The following is an 18,247-nucleotide window of genomic DNA, read 5'->3' as shown; positions in this document are numbered from 1 at the left end:
TCAATGCAGGATGACACGTATGATGTAACTGTAAAAAGGGATTGTTTTAAGGTCTGATTGGTGTAAAATATTTTATGGAAAACACATAGGGGGGATATTATACGACGGGTTGCAAGATCAGGTAGTTGTACTACTTGTTTCATGTTAGTGACACTGGATGACCGGGAATAATCAGAGAGAATGAAACGAGCGGCCCGATTTTGGATAGCTTCAAGTGTGGAGACAAGATTGGCAGAATGTGGATCCCATACAGAAGAGGCATATTCAATCTTCGGCCGTACAAGGGTTTTGTAAAGCTGCAGTTTTAATGAAGTGGGAGCTCGAGAGAAATTTCGTCGAAGGAAGCTGAGCATGCGGTTCGCATTATTGCTAATATATTCAATGTGCGAGTGCCACGAAAGGTTATCTGAAATCTGAATGCCCAGGTATTTGTAGGTGGTAACCGATAATAGAGGGGAGCCATTCAGGAAATATGTGTTTACAGGGGTGTGCTTGATTGTTCGTGTTAACCTCGTATATTTGCACTTGTCTATGTTTACTTTCATTAGCCAGGTGTTGCACCAGGCTGAAATTGTGTTAAGGTCGGTTTGAAGTTGTGAGGGATCAGAAGGTTCACATATATTTCTATATATAACACAATCGTCAGCGAAAAGACGTATTGATGAGGTTATGGTATCAGGAAGATCATTAATATAAATTAGGAAGAGAAGAGGCCCCAATACTGATCCCTGAGGGACACCAGATGTAACAGGACAGTGAGGAGATTCGTTATCATTAACGGCTACATATTGAAAGTGATTCTACAGAAAACATTCAATCCACCTTAAAATGTTAGGGTCAATGCTCAGTTTGCTAAGTTTATAAAGTAGTAGAGGGTGGGAGACGCAGTCAAATGCCTTTGCGAAATCAATGAAAATGCAATCGACTACTGACGCACGATCCAACAAAGAACAGAGATCATTGGTAAAGGTGATTAATTGAGTTTCACAGGAATGCTTTTTGCGAAAACCGTGTTGGTAGACTGTAAAAAATGAATTAGATTCTAGAAAGCTCATCAAGTTAGTGTAAATGATGTGTTCGAGTAGTTTGCATGGGATTGATGTAAGAGAGATGGGACGATAGTTAAAAGGGGAGAAAACTTCACCAGACTTGTGCACTGGAATCACCTTTCCACCTATCCAGTCGTCGGGCAGTAAGGAACACTGTAAAGACTGTGAAAAAGTATAGGAAAGGATCAATGAGGAGTTCACAATGGTACTTTTCAGAAACTTATAGTTAAGTCCATCTATTCCAGAAGATGAAGAAATTTTAGCCCCCTGTATCAGCTTGGAAATTCCAGCACAGTCAATAAAAATGGGTTTCATTGGTTCAAGATGTAGGCTTTCTTTAACAGAAAAAGAAGTAGGAATTGTTTTAGTAAAAGATAAAGAAAACGTATTGTTGAGCAACACGCAGCACCGCTCTCGTGGGACAAGTGTTCCATCCGGTGTTTTTTAATTTTACATATTCAGATCTGCTCATATTAACAGGGTGCACGTTAAAGAACCCCAGGTGGTTGAAATTTCCGGAGCCCTCCACTACGGCATCTCTCGTAATCATCAGTGGTTTTGGGACGTTAAACCCCACATATCAATCAATCATATTAACAGCGCTCCAGAACTTGCGGGGATCAGTCGATAAGAGGGATGGGAGCGTTCGCTGATAAAACTCGGTTTTCGCACGAGAAAGGGCTTTTTTATATTCTGATGCGACGCGCGCATAAGCCGCCCACCTTTCAGCAGAACTTGATAGTCTACAGCGGCGAAAAATGCGCTTTTTTTATTAAGTGATGACTGTAGCAGGAATACAATGAAATCATACTAGTGGTATTGTGAGGAACGAATAGAGTGATGCGCTGTGTCTCAGTTGGAAAAAGTAAGTATGGTGATCACTGCAGCTGGCACACGCAGGGAACTCGTACCAGTGGCGCTGAAAGGTATATTGAGTGATGAAGAACTAATTTATATGTCCCATTTGGCAAAATCAAGGATATTTCATAATGTTATAGATAACCCTTGGCAAGGTACGATTCAGTGACTATAGAATGGTAAGGTCTCAAATTTGCCTATACTTGAAGAAGGAACGACACAAACTGATGTGGGAGAAGCCAATCAATGAGCTGGCACTGAAAGGAAAAATACAGGAATTCAAAATCTCGTTTCAGAACAAATACTCGGCTCTTATCGAGGAAACCAGCCTTAGCGTTGACGCATTGAATAATAATCTGACGAGTATCATTACGGAGTGTGCAGTGAAAGTTGGAGGTAAGGTAGTTAAACAGGGCATTAGGAAGCTGTCCCAAAAGACGAAGAACCTCATTAAGAAACGTCAAATCATAATAGTCACAAGCACAACTCACAAAATAGAACTGGCAGAGCTTTTGAAGTTGATTAATAAGCGTAAAAGTATCCGATGTAAGAAAGTATAACATGGAGAGGATTCAACATGCTTTAAAGAATAGAGGAAGCGTCAAAGCATTGAAGAGGAAACTTTGGATAGGCACGAAGTAGATGTATGCACTAAGGGACAAGGAAAGTGAAGTAACTACTAATATGAATAGAGTAGTTAAAGTAGTGGAGGAGCTTCACAGAGATATGTGTAGTAGCCTGGAGAACCACACCATAATGTAAAAACTAGCAGTAACCCAGATGACATCCCACCAGTAATGAAAGAAGAAGTCAGGAAAGCCTTGGAGAGAATGCAAGGAGACAAAGCTGCTGGTATGGATAAGGTAACATCAGACCTGCTGAAAGACGCAGGACAGTTTGTGTTAGAGAAACTAGTCACCCTATTTACGAAGTGTTCATACTATCAACCAGGCCTCGCCGCGGTGGTCTAGTGGCTAAGGTACTCGGCTGCTGACCCGCAGGTCGCCGGTTCGATTCCCGGCTGCGGCGGCTGCATTTCCGATGGAGGCGGGAATGTTGTAGGCCCATGTGCTCAGATTTGGGTGCACGTTAAAGAACCCCAGGTGGTCTAAATTTCCGGAGCCCTCCACTACGGTGTCTCTCATAATCATATAGTGGTTTTGGGACGTTAAACCCCACATATCAATCAATCAAATACTATCAACCAGGTAATAAAGAAATGCTCAGAATAATGCCAACCACTATACATAGCCTTCATAGATTACGATAAGGCATTTCGTTCAGTAGAGATATCAGCAGTCAGACAGACACTGCGGAATCGGGGTGTCGACGAAGCATATATAAACATCCTGGAAGAAATATACAGTGGATCAACTGCCACAATAGTGCTCCATAAAGAAAAGACTAATACCTATATAGAAGAGTGTAATACAAAGGGATATGATCTCCCCAATGCTATTTACCGCGCACTTACAGGAGGTTTTCAGAAGCCTAGAATGGGAAGAGTTAGGGATACGAGCTAATGGAGAGTATCTTAGTAATATGTGCTTCGCCGATGATAATGCATTGCTGAGTAACTGAGGGGATGAATTGCAGTTTACTGTATGATCAGACAAGGCTGAATCAGGCAAGGAAAGCAGGAAAGTAGGTCTTAAAATTAATCTGCAGAGAATGAAAGTAACGTACAACAATTGCGGAAGAGAACAGCACTTCAAGATAGGTGGCAGTGCGCTTAAAGTTTTAAAAAAGTATGTCTACTTAAGACAGCTAGGAACTACAGAGCTGAACCATGAGATTCAAGTAACCAGGAGAATAAGAATGGGGTGGAGCACATTAGACAAGCATTCTGAAATCATGACTGGTAAATTGCCACTATTCCTCAAGAGGAAGGTATAAAACAGCTGCATTTTGTGGGTACTTACTTATGGAGCAGAAATCTGGAGGCTTACTAAGAGGGTTCAGCTTAAATTGAGGACGGTGCAGCGAGTGATGGAAAGGAAAATCAAAGGGATAACCGTAAGAGACAAGAAGAGAGGAGAACGGGTCCTGGAACAAATTGGGGATAAGGACATCATAGTCGAAACCAAGAAGAAGAAATGGTCCTAGGCAGGGCACGTAGTGTGAAGGCAAGATAACCGATGGCCGTTAAGTATCAGAGACTGGATTCTTAGAGAAAGCAAGGGGGGAAAGGGGAGAACTAATTTAGGTGCGCAGATGAGATAAGGAAGTTTGCGGGTATAAAGTGGCCGCAGCAAGCACAGGACCGAGTACACTGGTGGAACTTGGGAGAGGCCTTTGTCCTGCAGTGGGCGTAGTCAGGCTGATGATAATGATGATGATAGCTAACCCGTATAGTGAGCTCACATAAGCGGTGCTGAAAGGTACAAATGGAGTGATGGAGGAGTAATGTACGTGTGTCAGTTGGAAGAACTTGGGATAGCTAATAATAAGCTATAGCCAACACATATAGAGAATTCCTACGAGCTGTGGTCTGTGCTGTAAGGTGTACTGCAACACAAATACGCATGTAGTTTTCATTGCTGCTTTTGGAACTGTGGAATGCACCAACACTATGATTGTGAAAGTGACAATGTCAAAGAAAAAGCTGTTATAATTTTATTTAAATAAGGAAACCTGTCCCTTTTTTGGGCTAGAGAGACACAAGACAAGACAATTTTTGTGAGCGGAACTGATGTTTCATCACCTGGGAGTGATGGAGGTATATTGACTGACTGTATTGATTGGTTTTATGTGACAAGTTGCGTGTAATATTTATATTTATTTGTTTATTTATTTATTATTTATTTATTTACAGTACTGCTACCATCTTTCGAGAGCATGACAGTTGGGCAGTATATGGTCCCAGCTAGGCCACACTAATGAGCGCAAAAACACTTTTTTTATGACCTCAGACACAAAAGAATGTGCATTTCTAAATACTATGAAGTTTTTAAAGGCCAACTACAACGACATTGTGCACACCCCAAAAAGCCAATTTATGGGCAGTCCAGCTGGAGACAATTCTGCCTGTGAAATTTCACTTTCAAAATGCAAGTACTAGTTACCTAAAAAAAAAAAACACTCGCCAGCAACGCAATTTCCCGTTCCGGAACTAAAAAAAAGACACCATTACAGCTGACCAGAAGTGAGCTAGACAGCTGCTCGACGGACCCACCGATGCAGGCGAATTGTCTGCTCTGCGATCCAAAGTATGCCCTTCGTGGCCGCGCCTCAGAGTTTTCTGTTTAAATAGTAACGAAAAAAAAACAAAACAAGTCCAGCTGGAGACAAAGCTGCCTGTCAAATTTCAGTTTCAAAATGCAAGTAGTTACCCAAAAAAAAGTCGCCAGCAACGCAATTTTCCATACCGGAGCTAGAAAAAATGACACCATTACAGCTAACTGGAAGTAAGCTAGACAGCAGCTCGACAGACTCAACAATGCAGAATTGTCTGCTCTTCGATCCAAAGTATGCCCTCCGTGGCCGCGCCCCACAGTTTTCTCTTTAAATAGTAACAAAAACAAACAAACAATGTAAACATGAACTTTGAAGGATATATCATGGCAAAAGCGTGTAACTAAATCATTGCTGCCCACTTCCCACCTACTGTCTTGTCCTGCTGTCTTGGTGAAGTCGCTGGTTCACAATGAATGATGTCACTTGCTTGCACTTCGAATATTCTCGCTTCGTTGATAGACTACGGATGATAAGACGGCATTGTTTTCGATGCTGATACTCGCTTTGACACACTCTCATGTGTAACAAAATCATCCCTGCATTTTTGTGAACACTTGTCTGACTGCGCCCCAATAATTTACATTGAACCTATCGTAGCACAATCCCTTTTCTTATAGTATGTTTATGGATTTAAATTGCTTTGAATTTAGCACAAATGCATTTTTGTCAAACTTTGCCGCTTTGACTACTTGCAAGAAGCAAGCTGATCAGCTTTTTGAGCTTTACACGATAATTGGTGGTGCAGCTAATCTAACACCTCCCGGGGCGTCATATTATCGGGTTTTCTTTTATGGAGTAGCGTTATGCTGTAATTTAGCCAACATAATGAGCTAATGCAGGCATTTTATGCTATAAAAAAGCTGTCTAATACGAATACATGTTATCGCCGGCGCTTCTCCAAACTTCGGTCAAGGCTTCTCGCTGTTGTGTCAGCTGTGGTTGAATGTTGAAGGCCCTGCATCAGGATTCGACATTCTTTTCTGTTTCAACACTATTTGGGCGGAGAGGCACCGGTCGTGTTGTTATTCGTCAGCTTTGAAGTGCGCCGCGTAAAGCACCACGCTCTTCGACACATCCCATTCCTTTCGCCTCACTCCGATAACCCGCAGGTTTTAGAGCTTCATGTTTCTCAAAAAACCGTGAAAGCTGGTCCCCAGCCGTAACATATGTTCCAGCAGCCTACAGTCCTACATTTCATACTGCAAAAGAGTTCAATCCCCTAGATTATCCACTCGTTAAGGTGCATCATGCAGAAAAGGAAAGAATGCAGCTGCAGGGAGGTCAGCTCACGAGCAGGGGTAAGTTGTAATTGACGTCATTTATGTTTGTGCTCGATTTACCTGGCACACCGCTAGAGCTTCGCGTCTCCTAACTGACAGTTAGAGCACTGATTATAAATGAAATACGTGATTGCAAGCTTTTTCACTGTCATTGTCATTGTTTACTTAACATATACTAAGCATTTTGAGTTGATCCTGCTCAGGTGAAATTTCGTTGCAGTTGGCCATTAAAACAATTGCAAACAGTGCTAGGTGCACTGCACCACGGTCACCGTTATAGAAAGCGCGGGGTGATTGGAATCTGCGATTGACGTCAATGGCGCAGTGAAATGCGAAAGTGGACATTTTTTTTCTCATTGCCTGTTGGGGTTTTGGAGTTTGAAGACTAATAATATCCGTTACTGTGCACGGATTCTAATAATTTTTTTCTTGCTTTTGTTTCAGTATTCAGCAATACACACAATCCATCGCTGTAGAATGAAGACAAAAAAATGTTGTAGGGCCCCTTTAAAATTACTGACCACTAGTTTTTTAGACCTACTTTTTTATGGAGCAACAGAAAGCTCTCTCATGGTGTTGGTCAAGCCTGCAGTGGTTGATTTCAAAACTGTGTGGGTATTTTGTAAGCACAGCTTTTCAGTATGAAAGTCCTATAAAAAATTGAATCCCTCCTCCAGCAATGCGGAGAAGTACTGACAGTAGCCCTCTGCTCAAACTTTTCTTAAGATTAATGTTATGCTTTCACAGGAGTGAGTGCAACTGTGGTTAACTATTTTTATTTCTACATTCCAAACCATTTTTTAATGTAAAAAGCAGGTTAAATAAGTTTTCCCAACACTCAGCATCACGGAAAGTTCCTTCATCACCTCACGAGCCAGGCACTATGGGTACTTTTTCAATTCATCGGCAGATACTGCTAGTGCCTTGGGTGGTAGCAACTTTCATAGCGACTCTCATGAGCATCGAGTCATACGTCAAGTGAAGGTGGCGCCACGGTTCTGCTCGCTACAAACATGAACTTAGCTGCATATTTAGAGTTTGAAAAAGATTATAAATGGGGTGAAAGACCTTTATTCAGAAATAGAGACGTGCAGGTTTTTTGTGGGGATAGGTAGGAGTTGGTCAGACTGCACAAAGTCTTAGGGTTTCCACTCATTTAAAGCTGTCACTTAAACTGAGGCGGTGTACTGGAAAAACTGACGCAAGCAATATTCTGAGCTTGTCTGCTTAGCAGAACTCCAGAACTACCACCACCTGAAGATATGTATTCAATTCTGATATTTACTATGATAGCACTAAAGGCCTGAAAAATTGTATCCAATAGTGTACAAAGAAGGCATCTGATAAAGATAGTAAATGGCATACCAGTGCATTATCCTTAAACTGTCAAGTAGGGCTAGTTAATATGTCATGGTTACATAGGTGATATCATAATGTAAAAGTTATAGGGCCAAGCAAAAGACAACAGGTAAACCGACAGATGTTATTTAATTCAATTATCTATTCCTGTGGCAAGGCAAAATAAGCTCAGTTGAAAGTTGGTGCTTGTCTCTGGCACTTTGTCTATGACCTCTTAGATTTAGAGCTCCCTCCAATAACCCTCGAGCTTGCGCTAAAACACTATATATAGGGCTCTCTCTTTTTTTCTACCATAATACATAGTCTTAGCATGTTCCTTTTTGTTTATTACTGTGTTACCAGACAATGGTACCAACATCTTCGGGCGCTTCATGTGACCACATTGCATTACAGACCATTTTGGTGTTTGAAGGGTCTTGTGTTATTGAAGAAACACATTAAAAACAAAAAATTCTGTTCACAATTATAGTGCTGGCAGCAAGTGACACTTGCAGCTGCCATCCACAACTCCAGCTCTTCGACTCCATCTTTTCCTGGATGGCAGTGGCTTGCTTTGTGTGGGTGGGTCATTTGCGGAACCACACTATCTCTTTGTACATTAGGCACTCAGTTCTTTTATCAGTAGGGCGTGTGTGGTTGTTTAAGCTGTGCATGGACACACAAGGTTCGTAAGTGACTGAGTTGGCTATGGGAATTCACAAAATAGTAAATGTATCTGACTATTTAGAGTGAACCATAGTGATCAATTACAGCCATAATGAGGAGAGACTCCGTAATAAGCACTCGATCAGTGACTTTCTGCCTGAAGCACAAGCTTAATTTGATGGGCAGCCGGCTGAGACAGTGTGTACTAAGAGACAGGCTAAACTTAAAGTCTATTCGATTCAGCTGCACCTCCTGCACCAGTTCACGGTTCACGACACCACAGTCTTCGATTCTCTGGTGCACTGCACTACGGTCCTTTATTGCAGTAATGTGCCAGATTAGTGCCATCACAGTGCAGAGAATACCTGAGCCTGCTCGCTACGTGGTGCCGTTGTGGTGCAGTTCAGAAGCAGACATGTTTCATCATCGCTTGGATGAACACGGCATTGATTGTGGGTGTAAATTTACGGTGTCCAAAACCAATTATTTTCCGTCGTTGATGAGCATGCCAAGATAGTTGCCAATGATGGCACAGAGATTCAGGTAGGCGCTGGTGAGTGAATTTATGCATTTTCGCCTCAATGCGGACGCAGGGCAAATGACATACAGGCTTTGTGGGCATGCAGAGCAGACGACAGGTAATGCGCCACTGCCCTCGATTCAAGAGAGAGAAAAAAAAACGTGACAGCACTGCACCGGCATCATTTACACTGTTTGCACTGCAGCGGCACCACTTCAACTTTTGCAGCGCCGGTTTCGTGCACCATGCCGGAATCGAACACACCTTAGTGCCTTCACTTTGGAAGAGGCTGTAGTATCATGGGTGTTTGTTATACACATCTTCAACTGTATATATCATCATCATCATCATACGTTTGGCTGCATTCTCACAATTGCCATACCTCATCAGCATCATCGTGTCTTGGTGCACTGTTTGTTGTTGTGTCCATGGGCCAAATAAACATAAACATCTGCTTAACTAAGACATTAAATGGAGTGGACGTGACAATTGTTATAGCGCGAGAGCATAATGACAATGTCTCTTCGTCGTCGTTGTGCTCTCGCGCTATAACAATCGTCATGTCATACCAACTAGCCCAAACCGCCACGCTTCTAAGGAGTAGACGAGTTTGGTGTTGATCCCAGTACCTCGCGTACCCAAGACGTCATAATATTTTGAAATGAAAAAACATTTGTTGCCACGTCTAGCACAATTATCATCATCATGCAGATTAGAATTTATTAAAGGATGAATATTGAGGCAGCATGCATGACATTGGCCTCTTTTCTGTACATTTTTTTGTAATAAGGAAGTAGAATGATCTCCATGCAAAGCTTGATGAGATATGTGAAGCATAGTGTTTTACGAAATTGGCCAGTGCCATAAACTCGTGTGACAATAGTTTTTTTGCACAAGATTAAACCCATTTGCGGTGACTACATATCTTTTTACCTAACAGCACCTTATTGTTTTAAGTGTTAAAGGGACACTCAAAAGGATTAACAACTTCGTTCGAATTGACCAAGTGCACTTAGAGCTTTGAAGCTATATGTTTCACTTTTATAAGTTCATTAGTAGTGGAGAAAATTAAAATTGAAGTTTCATTTCTAAATTTCGTGCCAAAATCTCCACGCGTTGGAAATTTGCTCTGATCCTTCAACAGAACCGAGTGTGGGGTGCAGACTGGGAGAGAATTCTTCCTGAAGAAGATGAGGGTCCACTGTCGGAGACAGGCTCTTTACGTGATGACCGTCTGCTCAGCTGCTGCTCCCCACCAGGTAACCAAATCCAGATAAGAACTTCCCAGTATCGAAACTCCTGAATGTTATTCTTATTTAAAATGATAACCCTGGCGTTCTGCTGCTTAACTGAAAGTTGCCCTGTTAATTTGCGACTGTGACAGTTGTGATTTCATGAAGGTGGAATGAAAAAGCATCCATGTGCTAAGGTTCAAGTACCAATAAAGAACTCAGTGTGGCCAGAATTAATCCTCGAAACTTCATTGTAGGACTCCCTGTGGCGTGCTTTGTAACGTTTTATGGTTGAGTGTTGCAAAGTAAAGGCATAATTAGTAACCCTGCATAAAATTACTAAGCAAACTCTACCTAATTTTATGTAGATGTGTTGTTCTTTCATGTTCAGCCTGCGTTTGTGTGGGCCGTTCTTTATGTGAAATTTATCACTTACTCCTAAAACCTACCACTAAAACACCTACCATGAAATCCTAAGCAAGTGTGCTCTTAGTAAGTCGAAATTACTAGCAAAATGTAGGTTGGGTGCGGGGTGAAGTGAAATGAAATGAACTTTATTTGGTCCTGAAAAACTGGTCAGATGCCCCCCTAAGAGGAGTCCGCCGCAGTTGCTGGCCGCATCCACGCCGGGATTGGAAGACTGTGGCCCTCCGCCCGTTTGCAGACCTCCCGGACTGCCGAGTTTTGGACTGAGAGCTCAGAGCTTTTAAGAGCCTTCTCTCACTCTTGCTCAGTGCTGAACTTTGCGTCATGTAACGCTGGGCACTGCCAGAGCATCTGAGAAAGTGTGCAGTTATGTCCCTCACAACTAGGGCACCCTGGAGTTATGCCATCTGCAAAGTAGCTGATTGTGCTGCGAGACAGGAATGAACCTGCCTGTAGCATCCGAAGAACCGACAACTGTGGTCACAGTGAGCTTAGAAAGAATGTGGAAGCAGGTACCTCTGCCTAGACAACTGATAATGGTATGTCACTTTGTTAAAGGTGCCAAGTGGATCTTTAAAGCTATCCGCAAACCCACCTCTGTACCCGTCCGAACCGCCGCGGCACGTGATTTCTCGCACACGGTTATGGGCAAGTTTGTTGGCGTTGGGAAGAATCGGATGCACCTCTGAGCCCACATGGGCCAAAAACCAGTTGATTTTGTGGGAGCCTACTACACTCTTGGAATCTGAAATAGCAGCAGCCTTCCTTGAGATTACCCCTGAGGCAGAGGCCTGGGCGGCACCCCTGGAGTCAGTAAATATCTCTGGACGCGAAAGGTTCGTCATCGCCAAGGCTATTGCTACCTGTGCTCTGCTACGGAGGCAGAAACTTTCCTCACGGAAGCTGAGTTGAGTACGCGACTGCGATGATCAACGACCACCGCCGCAAAACGATCGGAGCGGCCATACTGCGCCGCATCGGCGAAAGCTGGGGGCTTTTCCAGAATGTAGGCTTGTGCGAATAGTAAATTTTAGGTTTGAAGCGAATTCGAAGCAAATAGTGATTTTGGTCTAATAAATTCGAATCAAATTCGAATTTTATGTATATCACATATTACAAAAAAAAGGGGCATATTTGTCATGACCACACTCACCTGCACAATATATTGTTACGTAAGGTGAGGTAACTTAAGGGGGGTTTTTAATAAACACTGAGTTCGCGATCACAGTAGAAGCAACGTCATCTTCCTTCTCTACCCGCGCTTCCCTTTTTTTTTTTCTGGTAATGACACTTCGTATCATTCCTCCAGTCTCAGACGAAGCCCTCTGGGCGAGTCATTCTTGTATCCTTCGTGTAAACGGCTTCAGGCGAGCAACATGCGTCACCTCCGTCTTGCAGGAATGTCAGCCACTAGTGGTGACACGTGCAATTTCATAGTTAACCTCACTGAGATGATGGAGTACCACGAACCGACCGGCGTAGTGTGCCAGTAGCTTTTGGCTCAAGCCACGTCTACGTATTGGGGTCCACACCTTCACTAGATCACCGGGGGCATAGGTTACATGCCGGTGTTGACTGTCGTAGCGAGTTTCGGAGGACTCTTGCACTGCCAATGTTCGTAAGCAAGCAAGTCTACGTGTCTCTTCCGCACAACACATAGTTTCCACAATTGTTAAATCGTCATGCACGACAAAAAAAAAAGATAGTGTCCAGCGTATGTTGAGGTCAGCGAGCGTAGAGCAGATAAAAAGGGCTGTAGCCTGTCGTTTCGTGTTTCGCTGTGTTGAAGGCGTACGTGATGAATGGTAATACAGTCGAGTCCACATACAACGGCCCCACTTAAAATGAACTTTGGCTTAAAACGAACACTATTCGCGTGACCGTCAAAATCTACATTGGTTCAATAGCACAAAATCGCACTTACAACGAATGTCTCCGAGCACCGACGATCGGTTACAGCGAACGTAGTCAGCGGTCTGCCGACTTCCCAGGAAACCAATTTCGACCATCGATCAGGCATCGGCGAAGTGCCCATTCATTCTTATTGTTAAACGCCGACCCTGCCTCCGCGACCCTCTAGTTGCCGCTCTCTTCAACCCATGGAGAAAGGAAAGCTGTTTCCTTCCTCCATGCCCCGACTGCTTTTTGTTACGCACCCCTCTGTCCTTTGTCCCCCCGCTACTACAGAGCACCCCGCATCGCCAGACGAGGCCCGTCTTTTCACATTGCCACCAATCTTTCGAAGACCGGTCGGTCATTTACTCTGCTTTTGATTGCTGGCACTGTCGTTGGTGTTGCCGGCCTGGGGTGACCAGGCCATTTACCAACATCATCGGCCACCGACTGTATCCGATAGTCTGCGTCTAGTGCACACGCTCTGATGCACTGGTCTGATGCTCTGATGCACTGATAGCCTGGTCTAGCGCACACGCTACCCACCGTCTCTGATAATCTAGCGCACACGCTACCCACCGACTCAGCCACTAGTGATGAAGCTACGCAGTTGTTTCACAGATCTAGGATGCTCGAACGATTCAATGGCCGCTGTCTTTTGTGGGTCAGGTCTAATGCCATCTTTGTCGACGAGATGTCCCAACACCAATGTCTGTCACTCGCCAAAGTGGCACTTTTTTTAATTCAATACAAGGCCAGCTTTTTCAATGCTGACCTTGTGAATGAAGAATCAGACACTTAATGAAGAATCAGTGATACAAACATAACACGTCATAGCATTAAGCTTGATGCAGCATACGATGTGCCTCAGTTTTTTTAGCAAGTTTTCATGACAGTAGGCTGGACTAATTTTGATGTCATTGTCATGAGCCTAATACTAACATTACTGAACTTTAATTGTCTGATTTCAATGCTTTTGTGTTCTTTCATTGCTTGTGCTGTTTTCAAACTCTGTTACTACAAAGTGCAACATCTTGCAGGAACAAGAATGTAACAAATACATTTACTAATAATTAAGCACTGTAAACAAGGTAATACTTCTCATAATAACCCATCTTCACTATGTTGTAATGTGCTACCAGGTACTACTCGAACAAAAAGATGAGCAACAACCCAGGGTGATGCACAATTTTGTTGTTCTCTGTCATACATGGTAGCGCATTACAACATAAGCCTTACTACCATCTTGATCACAGATTTGAAGTTGAAAGCATAAGCCTGCTGTCCGAGACTCTCCTGCTTATGAGAGCTAAACACATATTAGAATGAGTGATGAAATTACCATATTTACTTACATAATTGATGTGCTGGCATAACAGAAGCATTCTGAACATTCCTCTTCAAAATTGAGGTATGTTTTTTTTCATGAAAAATGGGTCTTGGATGAATGGCCATGCAGTAGTTTACTGGTTCAGTCGCCCTAGCTGATAATGATCCCAAATGCGACCAAAAGCCAGCTATTAGGAGAAAGATGAATGCTCCACACCAGAGTGTGGGTGTGGTAGTCAATCAAAACAGCACGTGGAAAGTTTCAAAAGTAGAATTAAGTGAACCATGAGCTTTATGTTAGCCTTACTTTTTAAATGGGTCCTGAACCACTTTTTCAAGTAATCATTGGAGGACATCAGTAACGGAGTTCATTGCCTCACGAATTGATTGCCTCAAAAATTTCTCAAATTCATCAACAGTGAGCTCTTATAGGGATTTGTCATACACATTAAGGGCTGTCTCCCTTTTCTCGTACTAGTGTACGTGCTGAAGGCTACACAGGAGGAATGGCACGGGCGATTGATTGAGTCATGTCAGCATGTGTCATGACTTTCACCGCACATTATAAAATTCGATAAATCTTTCTTGTGATTCCTGAGCACTACTGTGTTATGATAGCAGACTATGGAGCATGATAATGGCATGTGATGACTAGAGACCGGGTTATAGGCAAATGCCTATTTTTTACTTGCGTTCTTATTGTGCCATTTTTATATATGAGCAGGAATTAGAGGTTAAGAAGGGCTTTTCTAGTGTTGCTATACTGCCAGTAAAGGCCTATTTTTGGTGTCTGTGCCTAAATGCCTATAATTTTTTATATATGCCTATTTTCCAAATCAGCGCCTATATGAGTGCTATTTAAGCCCCCCCCCCTCCTTTTTTTTTTCGAGCACACTTTGAAATCTTTATCCATGTAAAAAAGGCAGCATTGATATTTCTAAACGTTACAAGTTTCAATTAAATTCTCTAGTTCTAGCAACTTCTGCAAAACAACCAATAACTGCAGTGAAATGGCTCTCGCTGGCCACCGTACGCCACAGGGCTGACATGCTGAGAGCGATTTGGAGGAGGAGCATCAGGATTGCATAAAACGCTATTTTTGCAGCCCTTAGTAGAAGCAAAACTCAACGTCTGCAGGGGAATGAGGAGAAAGAATTTAGGATGGAATGAGAAAATAAGAGTGGCATCTATTGCCAAGGACGTGATGATTGTCTTCTACAGACGGCTGTCCAGTGTCCTGAAGAACCGCCCTGAAAACCTGGGTGATGCGGTGTGAAAAGAACAGTAGGTTTTTTTGTGCAGCTGCGGGTAGGTGGGGAACGAATGAAAAACCATGTAGGGCTACTCATGGAATGCTCATGTAGATTCAGTGCTGGTGAAGACCGCCAAAATGTTATACTTTACACAGCGAAGCCTGAGAAAGGCGCCGGCGTGTTTACAATCAACGATGTACTTAGCATACATTCACCCTACACCTGGATACGCTTGTGCCATATCAGATCCTTTGGCATATGTCTTTAAGTAACAAGCATGAAAAAAATACAGAACAAGGCTGCACCGTTTGTCCTAAGTCATTACTCAGAAAATTACAGCTGTACCAATATAAAAAATGAACTAGCTTGAGATCTACTATCATTGCGCCGAATTAAACTGCGGTTAAAGCTCCTAAGTAAAGCATTTCGTGCATGATAAAACTCACATTCGAAAATGAATGTACCTAAACAGTCCTTTTAGCACAACGGTAATTGTTCCAAGATTTTGGAATGCCATATCATATCTAGTTTTTATGTTAATTTGTTTTTTGTTAGTTTCATGACTGAATGAAATAGTAGCTTATAAAGAGAACAAGTGCACGGTATCAATGAAGGCTTGTTTTCTTTGACATTGTAACCCATCTGCTGCCACGGTTTCAAGTAAAAAATGTCATGTTCACACGGCTTTTGTTTTGTTTGTAACCTACTTCTTCATATAGCCTTCTCTAGGTGACATAAGAAGTTGTACTTAGACACTAGAAGTTCTTGCGTGCCCAATGAAAAGCGTTCTACCCCGGGGATTTCTCAAATTGGTTCACTACGAGCCACACAAACATGTTGCAAATAGGTAAGCTTGAATCCTTTGCTTCTTACCCAATGTAGCCATTGCGAGCCTAATTCCCTCCTCTCTTTGTTATCGGGACTGGAAAATCACATGATGCATATGCACCATGAACATCATGTGCAAGCAAGGTCATGCGTGCATGACGTGCCCCAGCCTACTCGTGCACGTACGTCTTCGACGTTGTGTCGTTTCGGTGTTCTCTATTGTGTATTACCCGTTTCTGTGGGATGCATCACTCAGTGTGCGTACTTTTGTAGAGGCTGCCATGGATCATGTATTGTGACCGCAATACGCGCAATCTCTCCGCTGAAACTGCGGTCAGGGACAACACACCAAACACAAGTTAAACGTTGTCAGGATTGGCCAAGGCAAGATACTGGAATGGCGAGAAGACGAATGCAAGCAAAATGTGGTAGTAATAGTAGTAGTATATAGTATAAGTATTAGTAGTGGTAGTGTGTGTGGTTTTACATTAAAAAAACACGATATGATTGTGAGGGATGCCATAGTGAACGTCTCTGGAAATTTTGACCATCCGGTGTTCTCTAACGTACACTGACATTGCATAGTAAGCGAGTATCTATCTTTTTGCTTCCATCTAAATGCGACCGCCGTGGCTGGAATCGAACCCGAGACATTCGGTTCAGCAGCGGAGCACACTAGCCACTGGTCCACTGAGGCAGACACGAAATGAGGGCCAATTAGGCCGCTGTGGTAGCTCAGTGGTTAGAGCATCGAACGCGTTATTTGAAATGAGGGCCGATTAGTATATAGCTTCTCGCGTCCATTGAAAACAAAAACAAAACAAGAACAAGCTCACATTCCATTCGCGTGTTTCATTCTTTTTCTCAGCTTTCATTCGTTATGCTCTTTTTGAAAGGGCAGCCCAAAGACAGGGAAAAAAAAAAAGACAAAGAGCACTGTCTTTCCTTCCCCTTTGCCTTTGTGCTTCCTTTTCAAAATTTTATGAAGCAGCTAGCCCAAACCAAAGTACTCCTCATTCATGCTACCCAACAGAACACACAAATCACACGTGCCAAATAGAATAATGCCACGTGAAACGCTCTCAATGAGGTACCGTTTAAAATACAGGATATAACCACGAGATGGGACATTTTTCGTTTTTTTTTTCTAGATATAGCAAGCATTTAACCAAGTTCTGATGAATAGTGTTCGGTGAGCAACGTCTGAGCAACGATGTCAGCGTAAAGGATCGACGTAAGAGCAGGACCATTCCGTGCTGTACGTCACTCCCTCCATCTTGGGGCGTAGGCCCGTGAGGAGGGCAAGTGGTATTCAGTAGAAATTTAGCGTTTTTCACCAGCATGTAGCATTGCGAATCTTAATGAGCATGTTCCTGAGTGCCCAGTGCATGCATTATGCTTGTCAGCTCGAAATACCCAAACCTAGTGAGGGGCCCTCTGAGGTGTTCCCCGGGAAAGGAGAAATCGATCCTACGCGATTACACCTGGCATCCCTCCTTTGTGGTGTTGATTGGACAGTGGACACTTCGCTCACAATGCTAGACAATGAAACGAAAAACCGTAATCTGCGAATTACGCGGGAAATGCGTGTCTATGTTCAACCATTAGTGTCTTTTGCTTCTTCTCATAGATACATGTCACCGACGTCGTTGTTTTAAATTATTTAAATTTTTGCAGAAATTTATTTTGCCTATATTTATAATTTTGAAGTCCTAAAACAGTGTTTTACCTGCCTGTCTTTAGTGCCTAAACATTCGGCCTCTAGTGATGACATCCCATGGCAAGAAGTGCATTATTCCAAGTGCCACTCTTGACTTGTGTCGGCTATTGACTAATTGCATGCAAAATGCTATTGGCTAATAGCATTGGGCACGCTAGTGCCGCTGTTGTTTACCCCCCCCCCCCCCTTAACTGCTGCTCGATGTCACACAGCAGGCAGCTGCAGCTGCGAAGAGTGTAACCACAGACGTCTGTATAAAAAGAAGGTGCCTGATAAAATTACACCTTTGCACTCCACTTCCAGACTCTCATTTTCATGCATGACTGCAACAGTTGTCTGAGCTGTTGATAACAGTGTCTGCTTTCCACAGGATGTGTTTTTTTCACCAAGCCCTTCGATGGCTTACGACCCTTTTCTTTCTTTACTTCTTATTTGTTGTGTTGATGGCAGGGTGTATGTTTACTATCTTGCCAAACAAAAGCTATCGCTAGTAGCATTACCTCAGTGAGATTCCATATCAGTTGGTGCTAAACGTCTTCGTGCATGTAGCTGTTACATCCTTTCTAATGCTGTACCAAGCTCGCTGTCTTCACATATTGCCAGAAACATTTCCGCTGT

At 43.0% G+C, this 18,247-nt stretch overlaps 1 protein-coding gene across 1 annotated transcript in view; it reads left to right on the top strand.

The window, feature by feature from the left end:
- Positions 1-18,247, top strand: part of raskol (Ras GTPase-activating protein raskol) — a 188,093-nt gene that overhangs the window by 15,737 nt on the left and 154,109 nt on the right. Inside the window, exon 3 of the mRNA XM_037435912.2 lies at positions 10,093-10,207. Coding sequence (XP_037291809.2) covers positions 10,093-10,207 — 115 coding nt within the window. The remainder of the gene's footprint in view (positions 1-10,092; positions 10,208-18,247) is intronic.

This window comes from Rhipicephalus microplus, chromosome X (assembly GCF_043290135.1).
Source record: "Rhipicephalus microplus isolate Deutch F79 chromosome X, USDA_Rmic, whole genome shotgun sequence".
Classification (NCBI taxonomy): Eukaryota; Metazoa; Arthropoda; class Arachnida; order Ixodida; family Ixodidae; genus Rhipicephalus; species Rhipicephalus microplus.
Note: the sequence above shows the minus strand (reverse complement) of the source record. Positions and strands in the feature narration are given on the sequence as shown.